General features: G+C 45.5%; 5 protein-coding genes across 5 annotated transcripts; 3 read left to right on the top strand and 2 right to left on the bottom strand.

Annotated features, from left to right (window-relative positions):
* Positions 1 to 2426: 2426 nt before the first annotated feature.
* On the top strand, positions 2427 to 3233 carry LAJ45_09532 (uncharacterized protein; the record flags this gene model as incomplete). The annotated part of the gene is made up of 1 exon (XM_046119073.1): positions 2427 to 3233. One exon carries the CDS (start codon positions 2427 to 2429, stop codon positions 3231 to 3233), a length of 807 nt encoding a protein of 268 aa, XP_045967643.1.
* A 2508-nt stretch (positions 3234 to 5741) lies between these two features.
* LAJ45_09531 (uncharacterized protein) lies at positions 5742 to 8115 on the top strand (the record flags this gene model as incomplete). Its single annotated transcript, XM_046119072.1, has 13 exons — positions 5742 to 5965; positions 6024 to 6057; positions 6114 to 6220; positions 6273 to 6312; positions 6381 to 6429; positions 6498 to 6608; positions 6671 to 6815; positions 6876 to 7123; positions 7255 to 7290; positions 7363 to 7562; positions 7623 to 7687; positions 7753 to 8023; positions 8092 to 8115. 13 exons carry the CDS (start codon positions 5742 to 5744, stop codon positions 8113 to 8115), a joined length of 1554 nt encoding a protein of 517 aa, XP_045967642.1.
* Positions 8116 to 8512: 397 nt separating this feature from the next.
* Positions 8513 to 9923, bottom strand: LAJ45_09530 (uncharacterized protein; the record flags this gene model as incomplete). The annotated part of the gene is made up of 4 exons (XM_046119071.1): positions 8513 to 9532; positions 9670 to 9702; positions 9771 to 9869; positions 9918 to 9923. The coding sequence occupies 4 exons, from the start codon at positions 9921 to 9923 to the stop codon at positions 8513 to 8515; spliced, it is 1158 nt and encodes a 385-aa protein (XP_045967641.1).
* A 5444-nt stretch (positions 9924 to 15367) lies between these two features.
* Positions 15368 to 17064, top strand: LAJ45_09529 (uncharacterized protein; the record flags this gene model as incomplete). The annotated part of the gene is made up of 10 exons (XM_046119070.1): positions 15368 to 15454; positions 15515 to 15558; positions 15627 to 15671; positions 15776 to 15820; positions 15901 to 16071; positions 16123 to 16179; positions 16265 to 16405; positions 16462 to 16595; positions 16659 to 16944; positions 17022 to 17064. 10 exons carry the CDS (start codon positions 15368 to 15370, stop codon positions 17062 to 17064), a joined length of 1053 nt encoding a protein of 350 aa, XP_045967640.1.
* A 691-nt stretch (positions 17065 to 17755) lies between these two features.
* LAJ45_09528 (uncharacterized protein) lies at positions 17756 to 21691 on the bottom strand (the record flags this gene model as incomplete). Its single annotated transcript, XM_046119069.1, has 8 exons — positions 17756 to 19198; positions 19257 to 19753; positions 19807 to 19877; positions 19926 to 19996; positions 20046 to 20440; positions 20494 to 21023; positions 21089 to 21318; positions 21386 to 21691. 8 exons carry the CDS (start codon positions 21689 to 21691, stop codon positions 17756 to 17758), a joined length of 3543 nt encoding a protein of 1180 aa, XP_045967639.1.
* Between the last annotated feature and the right edge of the window lie 179 nt (positions 21692 to 21870).

Here is a 21870-nt window from a genome sequence, read left to right as displayed (position 1 = left end):
GTCTTACTAGGATCAGCTAACCAACCAGAAAACCAGCCAACCACACTCTGTGGAGCAGAGCCTCACTATTATCAACGCGCCCGCCCCGCCCTTCCCCGCCCCGCGTGCCCGGTCATATACCAAGCCTCCAATCTGTTTCCTTCTCACAACCATTCTGTTTACTCATAGAGAATCAGTACTGAACTGAGTAGAGAGAAATTTATCCAACTGCTAAACACAGCGGAGGCGGAGAGAAGGGAAAAAGCGGAAGCGAAATATGGAAACTAGAGGGCGGAGGAAGGGTGACCGAGGTGGAGTAGCCGGTCAGTGCTAATTGCCTGGAAAAAGCAAGTAATGCCAGATGTGGAGGGTGCAACAAGCTACGCCTGCAAATTCGATGAAGGTACCAGTACCTAAGATACAAGCTACCAAGTTACTACTCTAGATGCTCCCACAGTACCTATTCCTACATATCTCAAGACGGGATACCTACTGCAAGGTGATGTTTGTGATTCACATTCTTTGCACCTAGCGATCTGGCCAGTCTGAAAGCATCCCGGCGTCCTCCCTTCTGTTCGTCCCGACTGGGCCACGCATCCCAAAAGAAAAATAAAAAAGAAAAAAACCATGACGACATGTTCAGGGTGCATACGAATTTTTTTTGCGCCTTTACAGTGGATAGAGAGCGTTGGATGTGTCTCACAGATAAGAATCGGCGTCCCAGCTAAATCATGAGCACTCCGAGTGCAAATCTGTGAATAGAGATAATTTCTTTAAACTGGATATGAACACTGTACGTATAACGAGTGACAGACCATGAGTTTGCAGGGAAAACTAAAAACGACCAGCAAATTGACCTCTCGAACTTTAAAGAGTTGACGAGTATTATTCTAGAGCATAGTCGAGCGTCTTTCGGTGAAATCTTTGCTCTGATCCGTTAACTAATTTCCTGATCGAATCCACATCCAATCACTCGGAACAACCAAACTATTTGGGGGGTAAGTGTAGATATATCCGACATGTATGTATTAGAGTAAACCGAAATAAATGACGGTTGGTTGCTTCGTTGCCCCACGTCCGGAATTTTCCCTTCACTTCAGAGGATGGCAAATCAGATAGAGATATTGTTGAATTTCTGCCAGCAACCCTTTTCGGACTGCCTGGTGAGGTGGTACCATACTGACTGACCAATTAATAAGTGTGGGTATGATGATTTCCTCCCATTTTTTTCCTTTTATCATGACGCATGTAGGATTCATACATTCACTCTCCTCTTTGCCGAGGGCCCATGCCCATCAGCGTCCCCATTGTTTTTGTCGCTGTATGTTAGAAACGCCAATTGACTAACTGGACCGACTCACTTGGCTTTCTCTCAAAGGCCGCGATCTAGAGTTAGTTTGTAATTACGTCTGGTTTTGTGTAAGCGTCCCTTTTTGAACGAGAACTGTAATGCCACGAATGGTGCACGTATTGAAAAAGATGTGCTCCTGAAAACGAATAAACTCCAGAAAAGGCCCAGCTACTTGTGTAGCAGAGATGACTTTGAAACCCCCACATAATCCGTTTAATGGGGACATCTCATGCATGCCTACGCAATATTGATCAAGAGCGTGTTCCGAACCCCGTCATTCTGTCAGTCGTGACAATATCATTCAAGCAGTTTATCTCTAGCCCTTTCTACTCTACCCTGCGCAGAGAAAGAATGTGCTGTGTTCCGTTCGTTAGAACAAACCCCGGCCCAGCGGTCTTAGGAATAATTGCGCGCGAGTAAGAAATGCATGAAACCCTGGCCACGTCGGCTTTGCATTAGGAAGTGGTGAATTTTACCCCGCCCGCCCGGTAAGCGCAGTTCGATTTTGGGCAACACCTCTGATGCGGGCAGAGGTGTGAACGCGAAAACTTGCTTCGCTTGTTAATATTATTTTCTACTGCCAATTGCATGCCAAGCAACTAGCACAATATATTAGATCACCTGCGACACGCAGTGTAAGGAGCAGTCTGCCTGATTGGACTCGCTTCTATACCAATGGCTACACGAATTTTGAGCCTCAATAGGTGTGCATCTTGATAAAGCCTGGGGGAGAATGAAACCGTAGGTCTATAAACAGTCGTTCGTCGAAGTTTTGTGCTTTTATCGCAATTGTCTAAGATCTTTTGAAAGACCCACAATAAAGATCACCTAAAACCCACCCACTACATCCAATAGGCATGTCACAATTTTCCCCAGAGGGACCACGGACAAGACGAAACTCTGACGCTGCTTCGCAGTACTCCATACGTTCTGAATTTTCGTGTAAGTAATATAAGAGCTCCGTCCCCTAACTATTAGCTTCTAGACCTTAGAAATAGATCCCGTTGGAAATAGATATTTGATTTTCTGATTGTGTGTTCTGTAATAAATAGGGAAAGGATTGATCCAAGACCCAACTCGATATCGCGAAACTCCGATGGCAACATTCCTGGGGGATGACTCCCTTGATCTCGTTGCCCCTGTCCCTTTCGACGACAGTTCCAGCAGTGACGACGGCGAGCCTTGTGAGAGGCTCCTCGAGATACCACTTAAGCAACGGGGTCGCCATCTCTCCTCTCCAGTTCCCGCCTTAGACAACAGCAGCATGACCACCCTGAACAGCTCTGGTCTTTCCTATATCGTTCATCCCCAGATGTACAGCCTTCAGGACGAAGGTGGTGGGGTTTTGTCTACAGGACGTCATCTTCGCCCAGTTGCAGTGAACTACTCCCCAAAGAGAGGATCTTATCGATGCCTGTTTGCGTTCAATGCTTGCCCAGACTACTGCACCCCTGAGACTTGGGTCAGTCACGTCGAGTCCCACCTCGATGGTGTCGACCCGCCAAAGTCTTGCAAATGTACAATATGCGGAGAAACCTTCGAGACAGACACCCCGGCCATCACTTGGAATCGATTCTTGCATCATGTGATAGGCCATAGGTACCAAGGGAGTGTCATTCCTGATGCGGAATTCCTAGAGTATTGTACAAACAACGATATTATTTCGGAGCTCACAATGAGCAGGTCGGATCAACGTTTAGGAAAACCGCAGACGACGAGGTCACAGGAACCGCATATGTATAGGGGGAAGACCCCGAGACGGTTTATCAATGCGAGCGATAGTGTGGCTAGGGTGGATTATCCCCATGATTGGTCGGCACAGACAGAGAGGCAAGAGCTAGAATGTGTGCTGGTCCCAGCAAGGAAAGAGCGTATCAGAGCTCCCAGAAATAACCAATCATAGCATCTATCCGGCCTGCTTGCTTGCAAGTTAGTCCCGAGGCTCGGAATCTGGTATTTCGGAGGGATTGATATCCGAAGCTGAGCTTCATTTGTTACTGGTTTTCCCTGTTATTGGATGCTTGGCGTTCTTCAGCTTATTCTTTGGTTTCTTGCAAATAATGTTTTGTTTCTATTCGTTTGTCTCCAACTTGTTTGGAGAAACTCTCATTGAAGTTCGTTATGAAGTCGATGTTTTAAGGATGGACGTTATGAGTCTCCTCTCTCTTTTATGGCGGCGCCTGGACATGTATATGGTTGAGTTATTATATCATCTGTTTTTGGGACACTCGTTCGAGTTAGCATTGTATATCTCTCAGGAATTGTATTTGTTCTTACCTTCTAAGCCGGTTCTCTTAAGTCAATGCGTATGAAGTCGACAAAGAATAGGGACGAAGAAGAATCTCCCTTGAGGGGATTTCTGTGGGGTTAAGTAGGAAAGATGTTGGTGACGTCGGGCAAGGCTGCGCACAAGATTCGCACAGCCCTCTGTTTGGACCTACATAAGCGCCAATCTGCCTAGTCCTACTAAACCCATCAATTCAATTGGGCTGGGGCCAAATTTAATGGGTATTTACATATCACGAGGTGTTGCCTGAGTGAGCTGAACTTTAGGAGTGTTGAGCGAGGCAATGATTTTTTTTTCTTACCCCTGCAGCGGAGTGTTGCACCGATCGTCGTTGGTCGAGTCATACTTGAGGAATGAATCTTTCTATGTCGGCAAGACTCATATGTAGCTGAGAACTCCTATCGGCGGGGTTATTCTTAATCCATCCTCAGAGGCTTAATAGCTAGATGCAAACCGCGCTCGTTCGAGCAAGTGGTTAATTTCCAAAACCTTATTTTACACTTGCTACATGTATTCGTTCCCATAGACGTACCCACACGGATTCGAAGTCGCCTACATACCGACAGCTAGAATGGCAGCCAACCATCTGTCAAAATGTTGTCATAGGGGCGCAAGGCAGGAGGATAGTTCGGCCTCATTTTACTTTTTTGACTGAGTCTCTTCTTCTTTTTTCGATCGACAGTGGCTATGCCAAAGCGGATGGAAGTAAAATCATACATCACAGGCCCAACAAAAGCTATCTAGTTGAGTATTCGAATCCTACTTCTCGAATCCTCTCCGGATAAAAAGCAATTGCCCAGGAGATGTCAGGAGCCAGTGGGATTATCTATCTTAAGCCGTAGAATTGAACGAAAAATCCCGAATTAGGCTAACTAGTATTTCTGATTTTAATGGAGTACTCTAGAAATCCGCTCTGTGTGGTTTCGTCCAATGGCTTCCAAGAGTTTCTGTCTTAGATGAATCCGGAGAGACGTACAGAAGATAGGATCATGTACCTACTGGCCCAAGTACGTACCTCTAGAGTGATTAGTACTTATGTTTATCTACACACTACAAACACTTCAGGGTGTACGTCTCTTGAAGAAATATTGTAACTTTTCAATATGGTAACGCCGTCTATATATTTGGTTTACTAAAATTATTTGATTTGAGAACACAGCTGCTGTGATATTATCAGGACGCTGAAAATCACAAGGACTCTACCTACAATCTATTTATATATATAATGGCACGGGTTTAATTGCTCTCGACAAGACCGGACTATTCATGGGAGGATGAGATCTTCTAGCTAAGTGCTTTCTAGAAGATGGTGGCCTAAGTCCTCCTGAGAAGGAATGTTCGACGGGTCTATGGGCAGTACTCAAATACATCCCTATGATAATGTGTATATACATATGCTCGTGGTACAATTGATGCCGACATAGTACGTAGCATGCATCTTCAGAAGGCTGAGAATGAGCTCGTGCCAAAGTAAACCTATAAAGGGGTTCCTAATTCCTGCAATAAGCTATATATATGTCTCTAATGCACCAGTAAAGGTGATGTAGAATACTCCCATTGTACTATTGAAGACCCGTACCACTATCTAACTCTCTGGTATGGGTGTACAATGCATTCGCGGTGCGCGTGCTCGGACTGCTCATGATCAAAGAGAAGCCATATACATACATGTACATGTATACATGTAGGCCGACGTGTTTTTGCTCTCTAGCTTTGAAGAGGTACTTGTAGATACTTGTAATGTCTGTAGTAGATTATGGTACCAGTTTTACTGATAAGGCAAGATCCTACGCGTATCGATAAGACGGCTTAAGTATGTAACTACATCAGCGTACATGTAAAGTAAAGTACCTACACACATCTTGGCAATTGTGTAATTCGTGGGGGTACCTACTCCAAATGCCTGCACCCCTGTAGTCTGCACACCTCGATATATATAACCCTAACCCTCGATAAGCATCCCGCCCGATAAGGATCTCAACCATGTTAATAAGTAATACTATCAGTGATTCTATTAACCGCCAGCAATTGCCTAAATCCCCCTTTAATACTCTATGTCGAAAAGACCTGTCATCATAACAAGCTCTCCCCACAACATTCCTCAACGGCAAAGAGATCTCAAGAATGAAAGACAACGACGAGGATGCGGGCAGGGGCTTGCTTTCAGAGCAGATTGATCAGTACGGAGCTTTGTCGAGATCAAGGTCCAGGTCTAGACGACGATCAGGAGAAGAAGATGATGATGCTGCCTTAGCTCTGTTTAGAGATGAACAGGAATTGCATGAACTTATCGACCCTGAGAAGGAGGGAAAATTGGTTAGAAAGATTGATCTCATGATCTTGCCATAGTGAGAGCCCCCAGGAAACCCAAATAGTTTATAACAGACTTAAACTCACAGTACTTAGTTTAGCAATTTGCTATTGCTTCTTTTACATCGATGTTCGCAATCCCAAAGGAGCTTGGCCGAGGAAGTAGTTGAGCTAACATGGGAATAGAAAACAACTTTATCCTATGCGGCTTTGTTCGGCATTGGGGAAGACTTGGACCTTCATGGGAATCAGTATAACTGGCTGTCCGCTGTTTTCTATATCGGTTTTCTAATGTAAGTGCTATGTGCCTATTGATATCTTGCGTGAATCGCTGATAATATGTAGGTGGGCATTCCCTACGAACTTCCTTTTGCAGAGGTTACCGGTACATCATATTACACCAGACAATCAAACAAACAGGCTAGAGACTAACATATATACGTACGTCTCTAGGTTGGAAAATATTTAGGCATAAACATCTTCATGTGGGGGTTTTTCTTGAGTACGTTGTGACATAACCTCCGATCATATAAACCGGGATATTTGCTCAGTAACGAATTTCTATCATAGTGTGGCAGGCAGCTTGCAAAAACTTTGAGAGTCTGGCAGCGCTACGAATTCTGGGAGGTGCCGCAGAAGCTTGTGCAGATCCTGCCTTTATGCTGATAACTTCAATGTGGTGTAAGGCCATCCTTTCTCCGCTCTTAGATTAACTAGGGTGTACTAAATTTAAACCATCGAAGACACTCGGAGACAGCAACCCATTCGCATTGGGCTCTGGTACTCAGCAAATGGACTTGGAATTGCTGGAGGTGGGCTGTTAGGGTATTCAATTGGTCACATCAAGGGCGCTCTTCCGTCTTGGAAATACGAGTTTCTTATTATTGGGTAAATACTCCGCTTTAATGACTTCCTCACAGCCAGACCTGTTTCTGACACTATCGATAGCGCGCTCTGTTCAATTTGGGGAGTAGTGATGTTCGTCCTCCTTCCTGACTCGCCTGTCACCGCGAAATTTCTGTCGGGGGAGGAGCGGAAACTGGCAGTCGAACGTCTTAGAGCAGATCAGACAGGGATCGAAAACAAAACGTTGAAACCATATCAAGTATTGGAGGCATTCAAGGACTATAAGACGTATTTCTTTTTCGCTTTGGCGACTGTAGCAAATATTCCAAATGGAGGGATAAGTAATTTCGGTATGTATATGTGTATTGAAGGACATGCATTTATGACCACTGTTACAAACCCTGTACTTGATGGATTAATAAAGAAAATTAAGTGATCAAAATCAATGCTACAAATAGCTAACTGTGACATCTTTGAGTAGGGACATTAATTATTAAAGGGTTCGAGTTCTCGACCTGTAAGTACATGTAGCCTAGGTGCCTGCCTCACAATGCCCTACGCCCGCTTTACTAACAAGTAATCTCTAAAGTGGTCACAACACTTCTACAGATCCCTTACGGCGTCGTCATATCAGTCTCAATTCTATCTTGTGTCTATATCAATGATCGTCTCCCCCCAAACAGCCGCTGCAAAATGGTAGCTTTATTCATGATCCCCAACATCATAGGCTCATTTGGGCTATTTTTTGTTCCTCTAGATTACCATGTTTCTCGGCTGATGTGTTATTATGTATGTTCCCCGGTACCTTGATGATTTTGGTTGCTCGTTAACACGAGGTTAACTTTTTAGATGACCGGCCCTTACAATGCGGCGTTTGTGCTAATATTATCACTGCAAATTGGAAATGTTGCCGGGTGAGATTTACCCAAACCACCATTCGGCCCTGCACAAAGAGAGCTAACCAAATTTTCACATTCAGTCACACCAAGAAGGTTGTTTCCAACGCCGTCACCTTTCTGGGATACTGTTTCGGCAATCTCATTGGGCCTTTCTTCTACAAAAGCAGTCAAAGTCCTACGTACCCACTTGGAATCGCCACTATGATTATCTGCAATATTGCGGAAGTCGTAATTATCTTGATGCTTGGGATTCTATTGGCAAGAGAGAATAAGAAGAGAGATGAGTTGCAAAAGGGAGTGGAGAGGGACCTGGATTCGACCGCATTTTCAGACATGACTGATAGAGAGAACGTAAGCATACTTCTGAAATTCCTCAATCAAACTTGCAAACATTAGAGTGTACTGACGACTAGGCGCAGATTAACTTTAGATATGTATATTGATATATTGGGGATTGATTCAAGACACAGGAGGTACCAGCTGCGCAGTGGGGATAAACGGTGTTTATGAATCATGATAGAGACGTTATTCATTATTTACAAATCATAACTTCGTAAAGACACCTCCGACCTCCATTAATTAAGTATTACATGTTTCTATGCAGCCTGCACATAGGTAGGCATCCTTCCAGCTACAATCTTGTCCTGCTAGATATAGAATTAGACGCCATGAAAAAAGAAAAAACAAACCCAACCCCTCTAGAGTCCCATGCTTAATAATAACCAGTCACAAAAGATTGTGAAGTCGTGCCCCCAAAACAAAAGAAATAAGGTAAAGATAGAAAGAAAAAAGTTTACAAAGAATCGAATAGTGTGTAGCACTCGACATGCCAATGGAACATTACTGCCACGAAAACCGCGTATCAGTCTTGCTGCCAGCTTTTGATGAAAGTTCCGAGTCTCTCCGACTTCCAGTGTTACTGCTCTGGGATATATCGATCATCATACTCCAATCCATCGAAGTCCCTGCACTCGACCTTGTTGAGTTTGGTCGAAACCCTTGTCGGACCTCCAAAAACGCTCTTTGCAGTTCCGAATCCATCGTCTGAAATGTCCCTATATCCCTAGTCGGTGACGCTGTCTCCGAGACTTCCGAGATCCTTGTGATTGGACGATGCTGTGACATCGGCGGCACCTCCGGGAGCACCTTCTTAGGTTCCATGGTGGTGAGTGCCGCCGATGATCTCCGAACTTGTGCCGGGAATGTCGGTGGTTTTGGGAACAAACTGAACCCCCCTCTAACCTGGTCCGCAACCCGCGGTGGAAACTGCTGTTCTACATCCCTCACTGGTGCCGGTTCCGCCAAAGCCATTGAGCTTCTATTCCAACCCTTCACACCTGCAAAGCTTGATATTGAGCGGCGGGCCTGTTTGCGTCTTCGGATCACGACGAAGATGGCAACCAGCATCAGCACTATGCTGACTGGTGCCAGGACGAAAACTGCAGTGAGAGCGCGCTGTTTGAGACTAGGTCCACGGGTGGATTGGGTGTCGGCCTGGGATTCAGATGAGGTTTGGGGTGCAGAAGCATCTGTGGTTAGGGAAACGGAGGTGGATGTTGGCAAGCGTTCCAACTCTGTGGGATAAGGCGCTGTGGTCGTTGGTGCAACGATAGAAGATATGGTAGGGGTAGCAGTGCTAGTTGTAGTTAAGCTTGACGTTGGCAGATATCTCTTGCACTCTTGAGCTAGGCTCAAATATGAGATCTCCTCGCCGCAGGAATCGTTTGTGCAGAGAGTGGTTTTGGCATCTAGTAGTGACTTGCAGACACAGTCCGCCTCGAGATCTGGGCATGTTGAGATGAAGCATCGCTGAAGGCAGGTAGCCTTAGCGAGTGTTATTAGGGTAGATGCTCTAGCGACCTGAAGAAAAACGAAGATTAAAAGAAGAGACCGACGAATCCAGCCGCCAAAATTTAGAACCACCATGGTGATGTATAAAAAAAGGTCCAAAGAAATGAAAGAAATTAAGAAAAGAAAAAATGGATATCGTGCCGTACCTCACAGAGGCCTTGAATTTGAAAAAACTTCCCCTTCAGATAAGAAGGTTAAACTTAAGGAACCTCATGTAGATAGGCGAGGAGGGAGATCCTATATAAACCGTGTTTGAGTATGGGTTCCATGACCATGACAATTCCCTGCTCCTGCATGAAGATAGGAAACCTCCTGATCGAGCGAGCCCGCGGACGTGCAGCAGGTCCTTCCTTCTTAATTAGCAGCATAGGCCTTCCTGAAGTGTCAAACGTACCTGCATCGCCGCCATAAGTACTTCTTTCTATTCTCGTTACGTGAATTTTTTTCTACTCTACGTAACTGTACGTAGCAGCTCTCTTCCGTTGCTGCAGAATTTTCCCCTCGCCATCTGGCCACGAAAAGAAAGCTAAGCGCCGACAGTATGCAGGTACAAACTTCGGACGTATGGGCTAGGTATTTCTGGAAATACCCAAGTTCGACTATGACTTAGTCCGCACGCCCGATAGGTATGGTATCTTACTAAATTTATTTCTCAAAGTGGGCAGAGTTGAATATAATAATAACTCGTCCACACATATGATACATTTTATATTTTAGCGGGCGCGTCGACTCACTAAAGAATTAAGACAATCTATCTCTTTTCATGCTGTAAATTGAACTGGATTGATCAGTACGGAACCATGATGGAGAGCTAAGAGGGTTACATGTAGTTACCTAGAGGATACATGTATCCAAAGTTTCTATATTCCGATTCTATAAAGAATATTCTACACGCACACTGCATGCTTTTGATAAAGATCCCATGACTGCTGGCGTCGGTGGAAACGCCTGTGGTAGTGAATACATGTACCCGCGAGTATGTACTCATCGATCGACGCTTGCCCCGCGTTTGACTGTTGCTTCCAACCGCCTGGTGAGCGTCAAAGAGATGGGCGTAGCAACGAGGGTTAGGGGAGATATATATGTAAGCTCTAGCCCTGTACGTGCTGCTGTACGTGTTGCTGTACGTACAGTGTTTCTCGGAAAGTCAAAACAACTTGAAGTACTATTAGATCTAGTTTAAAACAATGAATGTAGGTACGTGTGCCATTCTCGATGATCTTATCTCGTTTGTAGCGTCTATTAATTCTCTGGATCCATTGCGCATGCATGCGACGTACTCCAGCCACTCATGAGTCTGCCAGCTTTCTTCCTGGGATCCCATCACCAGCCATAGGTTGAGGCTACAGCTAGCTATTTACATCTGCCCACAGTTGGTGGAGAGTATCGGCAAAACTATTAGCCTTCAGCGGTGTTCGAATTCTGTCTCGAAGCTAAATAGATTAACGTGGCGTCAAAACTAAACGGTCTATTGGGTATGTAGTCCAACTGGCACGATAACCTATAACTGGTTCGATAATACATGTAGTATTCTTTTACTGAGTACTAACTCGCATGTAGGTACGTACGAACGCAGCAGCATGAATCAACTGGGAGGTGGATTATTCAACACCACCGATCTCCCCCGAGCGATATCCATGGTAATACGGCCAGAATTATCAACTCGGATAACAATTCCGTCCAGAATTTCTATGTTTAATCTGAGCTGCTGCTGCACAGAAATGCCTACAGTCGTTCATGGTGGTCACTCGACGTCGGATATGGCCTGTTGAGGAGCAGGGTCTATGTAGCAAAGGATTACATCTATGGCGAGAAACAGCTAAGCTGCAGTAAGATTACTAGTTTCTCTTAATTTCTATTGGCCAGGACTCCCCTGTTCGTCATTGACAGACAGTATTTGTGACCTAGTGACCATGAACGACCGTACAAAAAACCGCCCCCGCACCGTGGCGGCGGGGCGATAAGCTAGCTAAGCACGACGAATTGGAATAGTGAAATAGGCTCGATTTCAACGAAATGATCCGAAAAGGAGCGAGGATTCAACAATGAAAAAAAACAAAAAACAAAAACATCTCGGCGGTGAGACGTAAGATTATAGCTGATATGTAACAAGTACGGAATATGCCAACATTCCTTTTGCTTTGATACGAAACATATGCGTGATCATGAACAACCATGTGTTTTCCAACAATGTTTTTGCTGACGTTTCTAGCGCTTTAGCGGGTACTCTTTGTACTAAGCTAGCTGCAGCGTGGTATCTGTAGTTGACTTCATGTGTGTAGGTACATGTGGGCAGTCGTCTTTACCGCGCAGTTCCCATAACGTAACACATCAAAGACACGCGTTTGCTGCACTTCCAAGATCACCTTTACCAATGGAGTCACCCTCTCCCGATCTTACATTCTTCAAATCGGACTTTCAAAAGACGTTAGTCACCGTATCATGGTCATCTAGTGGGATGTTAACCCCCCTCCTCCTCCCTCCTCCAAGAAAGCTGCGATTCCACAAGCTCGATTGGGATAGCTACATATAAGCATACATATATTTCACCAGAGCCATCTGAGCGGGGTACTCATCACCAGGATTTTAGGCAAGAAAGACTACATTTCTTGGTCTTATAATCTGGCATCTGCGAGTGATTCCTTATGAGGCAGTCAAAGTATACAGGGTTAGGGTTAGGCGGTTCATACGATCTGGCAAGGCTGTATCTGGGTCATAGCGAAGATTCCGTGGATCGAAGCAAGGACAATATTCGTAATCGTTGCCGACCCAGGAACCAGAAATTAGTGAGCAGCGAGCACCCGGTTTTGAGCTTATGTGACAATTATACCTGGTAAGCTACAACATGTACCTACCTATGGACCCCATTCCTCCCCCACACCACGCGAAGTTGGGTGTTATGCTTTACATGAGTGATCTCAACACGTTTTCACTACGTACTTGTGCATGTCTGTAAGACATTCGGTATCAGCCTCGGGATGATCATGTTCGAATCGTGTGCTACATATCTTGGCGGTTTTGGGCTTGGGTTCTCTCCCAGGTAAATATCCCTTCTGATACCTTCTCTGACCACCCTTGCTTCACGCCCCGTTTCAGGAGCCTTCAGCAAAGGAACACCGATAGACATCGGTGTGGGTACCCAAGAAAATAACACGAAACCCTCCATGGTCAACTGCAGTCCATACAGTACCTTTTGGAAAAACAAAAAAATCACCTCATATATGTACCACGAAAACAAAGCAGCCTAGCGACCTCGAAACATCATGCAGTACCCCGCTTCTAACCTGGTTTGATGATTTTCTCTGATTAAACGGATATTCATAGCACCATTCCTGTTTGGAAGCCACGAGCGAGCTATCACTACTACACTGCGTACAGACGAATTGCATACAGGAGCAAACATGCGCGAAATCATCCATCCTATTGAAGGATTGTAGGATTAGACTCGGGTGAATCACGGGAGGGAGATAAGGAAAGCATTATATTGATTGCCATTTTTGATGGCGATTTTCGTAGGATCGGATGGCCCCGTTCAATCTCTTTCCTACATGATACGTCCAAGTGGCCGGGGAAACTGCAATGTTTCGGAAAAGATTGTGTAGGTAGGTAGGTACATACAGGCCTGACTGCTCCTCCCGTCAATAAGTCGACCGGCATCTTTGAAGGAATCTTCAGCCAATAAAGCGAAAGGTCACTGCGGTACATTATAATGGTATCCGTGAGTGGTGCAATTCACATGGTGGCTTTATCGATCCTTTATTGAGACATTTATTTCTAAACTGATTTAGAATAACCGATCTCGCCGCACAGTTAATGCATTCGCTGGTGCCAATACAGACTTCCCGCTATGAGAGATTGAATTGGAGAATGATGGGTCATCAGCCCAGTAGAGTATTCTTCTCAGATCCCCAACTAACTCTTTAACCTGGGTAGCTCCTAGTCACCTTAAACCGCCTTTATACCGTGCCTAATAAAATCCCGAAGTTTAAGCAAAAGAAAAAAATAATGCAGGCAGTTGGAAAAATCACAATAGTCCTCCGGAATCAGCTCATGATGGAGGAGTTCCTTTCCAGCCCGCTTTACCCTAATCCCATTTTTACTAAAAAAGAAACAACTAGTCATAAAACTGGTTATCTACTAACTGCAGGGTTTAAACAAATTTTGTCGTTGTATACAGATACATGTAGTAAGGCAAGTGGCTACTATGGATGGACCCACGCTCCAGGATACCGGATCCATTTTTAATGTGTCTCCGAGACAACCGACCGGTTAACCACCGACCTGCCTTACAAGCCCTGCAAGCCATGATCATCGCCGATCCTATTAATTGATCAAATTTGTAAACCAGTAAAGTTTTCAGGTAAAACAATTCACTCAAGCGAGCGTAAGATGAACTAAATATCCTACTCCAGATTTCCCAAGTACTATCTACAGAGCAGAGTAGAAGCACATGCATCTTTTATCAAAACCAAAGGCAAATGTTGTATATCGAAGAATTGATCCAGGGCTGGGCCCTAGCGTTCGTCTTACGGCTTATCTTTCACTACATGTATAATTCGATCAATATACCTGAGTTGTCAACTATGGAGACAGCCACTTCTCGGAATGGAATGAGTCGTGTCCACGTGCCTTGTTTGGCCTTAAAAGGCTTAGCAGGGGAACGATCTCTGTCAGCCAAAGAGGGGGGGGGGGGGGGAGGAGAGAGAAGGAGAGAAGGAGAGAAAGAGAGAAAGAGAAGGTGTAGGAGAAAGAGAGAGGGAGAGAGGAAGAGAAAGAGAGAGTGCCTGTGTGTGTGGGAGGTAGAGGAAAACATCAGAGTGAAGCTAGTTCTGGTGATACATTGTAAGGAGGGGAAGACTTCAATAGCACGTTTCCAGGTGAGTGGAGCTAATTTTGATTCGGGGCGAGTGAAAGGTTCCCGGATTACAATGTAGGTACAATGCTTAGATTAAACGGAACTAATCTCAACTCGGTGGTTCTATGGCCCAGTCATGTCAACCGACTTGGATATCAATAACTAGTCCATGCATATATGTGCGAGTGCGAACCAGTTATAATCAGAACAATTTACTCTAGGCAAGTGTTCCGCAGACTCATTTAACTACATGTAGTTGTGTACTGATTACCTACCTTGTCGATGTGTTTTAACGCAAGTGATCCCTGTGGAGAAACCTGCGGGTATGTACTCTACTGTCCTTTAAGTTTCCCTGTTTAACAGTGGCCACTTACTGTAGATCTTGGGGGGGTGTGGGTTATGTGCGCCTAAAAATAATACCGACCCAACAATTATTGCGCCCAAGTTGATTGACAGGGACCCCATATCTGACCCACACCCATACATGCATAGAGTAGGTAGTACATGTATGAATGGGCATGTAGTATTCACTGATAGCTACATACCCTACTAGTTAGCTAAGCATCTAACTGGGAATGTAGTCCAAGAGAAGACGTCGCCTTGTCTGTAGGCGTCTGCATACTTTGCCGTAAACTAGACCGGCGATATCTGTAAGGGCTCGAAGGCCTCCACTTAAGCTACCTACGTAACTACTAGGGTGGAGATCCGGGGCGCCGAGGGATAAAAAACTTATAAGCCACTGAAGGAAATAAGGTTCCTTCCCACTCCCCCATGGGGTACAGCAGTATACTTCATCCCCCACCTGGATCTACCCTCCCCCCCCCCGCGCTAACTACCATAAATACTCTGCTTCAATTCTACATTTCTCTCTCTCTATCTCCCTATCTCCTCCTCCTCCTCCTCCTCATCACTCTGTGCATACCAAATAGAGCGTGGCGGCGCCAACAGATCATACAGCTACCAATTGCAACCCACATAGATAAAATATCATGTCACTACAAGGCGACCCGGATCCTTCTGATCAGGCAACAGGATTGCCCAACTATAACTCAGACATCCAAGTTGACCCTTCTTTTGTCAGTTGCCTGGTATCAACGCCTTATTCATTACCTCCGACTGATTCAATTCTTTGCCAGATCTCCCAAGACTCGTGGAGCGACGAAAATTCTTACTACGTAAGGTAGATACAGGCCTATGACTGTGATGGTCTGGAAGATAGGAAGATAATTGACGGGTGTACTTGAATAGAAGCGGCGAGTACTCGGACGACTCATTGAGATCCTCCATCTATGAGTAAGTGGCCCAGGACTACCTTATACTCGGCCCATACATACAATGTCTCCTTTCATCTCCTTCATAATGAAATGGCGGGACTAAGGTCATAACGATAAGTTTAGATATCGATTTGAAAATGGCCGACGCTACCACGCATACAAGGACGGGTAGGTGTTTTCCGGGTTGTCCCACGGCTTATCGCCTTATTTAGCTATAAGCTTGTGAGACTAAGAAGTGGATCCTCTAGGAAATATGCCATCCCGAATGATGAAGCGGAGCAGGATCGATTGGATACTATTCATCACATTTATCTGTTAATGCTTGACGATCAACTCCATCTTGCACCTATTGCGCCAAACCCCAGAAATATTCTAGATGTAGGAACAGGCACCGGGATATGGGCAATCGATGCAGCAGAGTAAGTGCTTCAAAACAAGGGGAGGATGAGGGCTCTAACGAAGTTTAATAGACGATATCCCACAGCGCAAGTCATTGGGACCGATCTTAGTCCCATTCAACCTAGCTGGTATGAGGCCAGAATTGATCCCACGCAGCCTTGCTCATAAACTGTGCATGTAATTGATTCAGTTCTCATATCGTCAATACTACAGGGTACCACCAAACGTACAATTTCAGATTGATGACGCAGAGATGGAGTGGACATTCGAAGAGAACACGTTCGATCTCGTGCACATCAGACATTTGACGGGGGGCGTCTCGGATTGGGACAAGCTTTTGAAGGAGGCCTACAAGTAAGCCGAAGAGAACCCTAAAAATAGTGAACATGTTGTTAAACCATTCCATATAGAGCATTGAAGCCTGGAGCATGGCTCGATCTTTCGGAGTTCGAATTTTGGCTATTCAGCGACGATAATAGCCTCCCCGTGACCTCCCCTATTTATCGTTATTACGAAGCCGTTAATAATGCCGCTTCTGCCAGAGGTGCTGAAGGCACTTACCTACGCCCTTTCTGTAAAGAAAATTCTTCTAATATTTCTTTGCTAGGTCGAGAATTCCGGAAAGCAGCTTGCCTGGACCAGCACATCGCTAATGCAGGCTTCATCAATGCCCATCATCTCCGGTACAAAATACCCTACGGCACATGGCCGGCAGATCGGAAGCAGAAAGAGATGGGTGCATATCTCTTGCTGACAGCAGAGAACGCGTTTGAGGCGTTTGCATTGGCGCCGCTAACGAGAGAGGCGGCCATGCCACTGGAAGAGGTGGAACAGTTGATTAGATTGGCGAAGAGAGATAGTACAAATAGGAAGATGCATTCTTATTCGTTGCAGTGAGTTTTTTTATTATATCTTTTGTTATGGACAAGTAAGGATTTATTGAGCTGACACCAGTGGGGATCCGGGATAGACATCTCTATTATGCACAGAAGCCAGAAACAGAGAATTCTTGAGGATATGAGGGGTTACACCGAATGCTTATTGGTTATTGGTTATTGGTTATGAGACTTTTTGATATAATTCAGTGCGAAAAGCCGTCGTGACCGGCGACTCTGAGACTTCTCTCACATTGATGTTATTACAAATGCAAGTCCAAATTTGCCAAGTCATCCATCCAGCCATATGAAATAAATAAATTTGGATTTTGTAGACATTTCAGAAAAGACCGTGTAACACTGCACTTAGATATACATGATACTCCAAGCATGTTTGGTATGTACATATGTACCTGTACGTATATGGAGCCCAATGACCTGGTACGCGGGCACATATTCCCTTGATGCTGAAGCTTCGAATCCTTGGGAGGCCGCATGGTGGCCCGAGCGTCTGGGGGAAAAAAATATGTCTGTAGTTATTCTGTAATAAATCTCTGCCTTCTTTTCTTTTATCGAACATTGGCGAAACAGTAACTTACACGTCGTCCCAGAAACAACTCAAAGCGAAAGACATGAGTACGCACATAAATTCTTGCCTTGGAATTACTGCGCACCATTGTTTACTTTTTCTTTCTTTCATAGATAGCTCACACTGCGTATAACTATTATAATTCTTTAAAATACAGAAGACTCGCCAGGATATCCTTATTATTTCCAAAGAAAAAGGAAAGAAAAAAAATAAAAAATCATGGTATTCGTGTTGCACATCCTAAACCTCTGTCTCCACATCGGGTTCTCTCCCGGTAAGTTTAGTTTTCGCCTTTAGTTTCCTCCCTGCAAACTTCATTTCATCTTTTGCGAACGCAATGCTCCTCATCGGTTTCCACTGCATCAAGCCTCTATGCTTCCGATGTGTTGTTTTTTGATTCTCTCGGTATGCTTTTATTGACTTGATAGGATTCATTGAGCCTGAATTTGTGGGTTCCTCCTCCGTTGAAGGTGGACTCACAGTTGTGACGTGGTGATATGAGGAGTCGGACGACGCTTCCGAGTCGCTGTCTGAGTCTGTATCAGAATCAGAGTAGTCGGAACGATTAGTGATGAGAGAGGAGTATGGTTGTACACCACGCTGATTGGGGTTTTCATTGAAGTCGGTAGTACGATATCGACTTTCTGGGGCTAAATCCCTTTTCCCAGCCTCGAAAACACCGGCCCAGTCTTTTCCATAACGATCCGTAAGACGATTTGTTTCGTCGACATCTTTGGGACCCTTGTCAAAGTCTGCAAGGTCGCCCCGCATCTGGGAAATGCTGTTGTCATGGAGTTCATCGATGATGGGGTTGGTTTCCTTGTGTACTATTGTCCCTCTGATTCCCTCGCTCCTGCAAGCTGCCCAAGTCTCAAACGTCTCCCTTGAGTCATTATCCGTGGCAAACCTTTCGTGATCTTCATCCATCCCCGCCTTGAAGCGCCCAGAGAAGACCAGTGTTCCGACTTGCTGCAAGTCAATACTTGGATCATCTTCTACACTTTCAATACGATTTTGTGTGAATCTCTGGGAGTTGGAAGTCTTGAAGATAGGGATACGAATTGGCGTTGGCTCGTTATCAACCAGTTTATCAAGCCAAAGGGTAGCATGTGCATCTGGGCCTCGTGAAGTGGGATTATGTGACGAGTCATAGAAGTCGAAGGTGATGGGTGACATATATCTATGCCTAACAGGGAGACGGATGCGATGTTGCTTCTCTTTCTTTCCTCTAACTAGAGCCCACTCAATAGCACCGGTTTGCGTTTTAGCGCCATTTTTGCGGGGGATCAAGCCAGTGGACCCTCCGGTTCTAAGTTTGATTTTTGCAACGGTAGGATATGACTCTGCGATGAGTGTTTCAGAGGTGAATTCAAATGTACCAACGTCCCACCCAGTAATTTGTCGTGGAAGGGTTAATTCAACACTTCTAAATAGGAGAGATAGACGAATACGACCAAAACCGATACCACCATCGAGGGGAAACCACCGAGTGACTTCAGAGTTCGTTTGGAGTATATCCGAAAGTTTTAGGGGAACTACACCGAGGATAGGGTCATGTTCACGGTAGCGTTGGTCGCGAACTGTGACGGTGATAATAGCGGAGCGCCAGTCACGGATAAAACGTTCGGTACCTGCGTTGAAAATCGGTTTGCTGCTTACTACCTTACTACGGGTGCGGTAAACCTAGATCAACTGTTGTTAGCTGGTGAGAAGTAAGGTTGAGGAGTAGGGGAAGAAATACAAGCTGATCGTTGATAGCAATTGTGCAGTAAGCGCTTGGTAGCTTTCCACCTTCCTCCTGCTTAATCTCCCCGGTTTCCATACCAGGGGAATACTCTTTCCCATTCTTCCTGTTACCATAGTTTCCAGTCAAATCTCTGATCTCCAGGTTGACAATCTGATGAACAACAAGGGATACGATCCCAGAAGGAAACAGCGGGTCTGGAGGTGTATGCATCACAGCATCCTCCAGTGTGTTCTCCAAAACGCCCTGATCATCCTGGAGCTCCGGCCGGTCTTTTAGTTGGTCAGGAAGGTTCACGTCCTTCCCGGATGTTCTCAGTGCAGGACGGAAGTCCGGCTTGCCGAAAAATCCAACCTCCCAATAAAGTTTGCCGGGCATACTTGTACCAGACTCAGCGCCAGTCAATGTTGAGACTTGCTCATGCATCCTTCCAGGGTTGAGCATAAGGTCATGAAGCGGAATTTCTACCTTTCCGACCATGTCGTCGGCAGTGACTTGGAGGTGTTAGTTTCTTTTTTAATTTCATGGCGATGGAATAAAGACTTACGTCTGTCTGAATCCCAGAGTTCGACTGAAAGAGCTTCGTTTGCTTTGATATGATCGGCTTTCACAAGTAATCTGACAATGTGTTAGCAGGTTAATTTTAAAAAATGGAATATGACTTACGCTGTGCTTTCCTCCCAGATGGGGTTAAGGTCATCGACGATCACTCGTGTCGAGTACATCGGTTTCTCATACTAGAATGTGTTAGTTTACACCTACTATACCAGGCCTGTGGATTCCTACCTTGCTATAGGCCAAAGTGATATAGGCGTCACTGCTGCCCCTCTTATCTTGCTTGCTCAATCCCACGGCCTTTTTAATCCTCACCCATAAGATACCAACCGTGTCAACCTCCTTCTTGACATCATCCCCAAGCAACATCTTTCCAATCTCGAGAGACATGCTTTTTGGTGCAACATACTCATTCGCAGCGGTTGCAATCGAAGCATTGACGAATTGGGATATAACCGGAAGGTTCAGGACGTTGATGCCCCATTCAACCATCGGTATACATGATACAGCGACCTGTGGTGTTCCCATGAGAGTGAAGGTGAGCGTCCTTAGGAACGGAGGATCGGGGGTCAACTGCAGCCGCAAGCGAACAGTTCCGACAAGACTCTTGAGCTCGACCCATATAGCTGTTTAACCATCAGTACATACATCACAGAAAACCACTCAATGGGATACATACGCACAGGGACGCCGAAAAGCCCCTTGATACCCAGATAAAACTCCACCTGCAAATGCATGTTCTTAGCTTTTTTGCTCACCCCTCTTCCCTCCGTTGGTGCCGCGTGGTACGCAAATGAAGCCTCGAGATTATACACTTCTCCGCCTTCTTCCTCGGCCAATCTCTGTTGTTGGTCCTTTCCGCCCCTTTCAGACGTCGCAGCCCTTTTCAAGTCCGCCACCTCAACATCAGGCAGTGCTCTCAGCGAAAGGATCCTCAAGGGGTTCGATCCTTGAGAAATATCCGCTACTCTCACATTCTCAATTACCCCGGGGACCGATGCCTGCATAACATCCTCTAATAGATCCGCTACACTACTGAACATTTCTGGGTTCACGAGGTTCCACCCAAGTCCCAAGAGAGTATTCATCCATTCCACAGACTCTGGTATTAGATTTGCCACTGCCGTCTGACCTCGACGCTTCTCAGTCTCCCAGTCGACGTTTGCAGACTCTTCCACGAGGTTTTTGGTCCAGTAAAAGATGTATGAGCTAACTCCCGCGGCAACAATCAGAAGACCTATTATGGAGCCTTGGGTTAAGATACGCCCGAGAACAACGATTGAGACGAAAAGGATCCCGCAAAGGGTTGTTGCGCGCTTCTCGAGATCGTGAAAGACTGTGCCTCGGAGTGATAGCGAGGGGTGGGGTGGAAAAGAATGTTTGTCTTTTCGCCGTGGATGGGGACATCACTGGTTGTGCCTGGAGCTATCGGTGCGGGGGGCGCGGTAACATCTTGAGTTTTTGCGTATTCTTCTTGGGACTGAGTCGGCGAAGAATGTTTTGCCTGGAAAGGTTTGTTAGTTATCCTCAAAACGAGACCTAGCGCCAAAAAGAACCCAAGAGGAACCGACCTGAGGATCACCAATGTCCTTTCTGTCTGTTAAATTCGCATTTGGAACCACCACGTCGTTTCTTTTCGCCGCATTGAGAAAGCTCTCATTCGTATCTTCAATCACTACCTCTTTTCCTGTTGTCGGATCAGTTACAGTTCTCCTATTCCCTTGTGATCCTTCACCCTGCTCTACCCCTTTGCGTTCTCTGGCAATCTGGGCCTGTTCGTCTTTCTGCTGGCCCTCGACCCTTTCGGCGGTTTCGCGAAGGAAATCGGAGACCTTTGGGATAGGATTCGATCCTGAGTAAGGCTTATTCGACGTCATGCTGGATAAATTGGAGGTGAAAGTCAACTCTCTTCTGACCCTTGAGATCTATCCAAAGAAGTCGGACCACTACTGTCTATATACGATACCGGGGGATTAATTGAGAGTTTCCCATGACGTCACCGGTAGAGGTCGTCACAGTTACCTCAGGGATCCGTGTATATACATCCTAAGCAATT

The sequence above is a fragment of the Morchella importuna genome (genome assembly GCF_003444635.1).
Source record: "Morchella importuna strain M04M26 chromosome Unknown Morimp01GS037, whole genome shotgun sequence".
Classification (NCBI taxonomy): Eukaryota; Fungi; Ascomycota; class Pezizomycetes; order Pezizales; family Morchellaceae; genus Morchella; species Morchella importuna.
The sequence above is the reverse complement of the archived record's forward strand: the minus strand, read 5'-3'. Positions and strand labels throughout refer to the sequence as shown.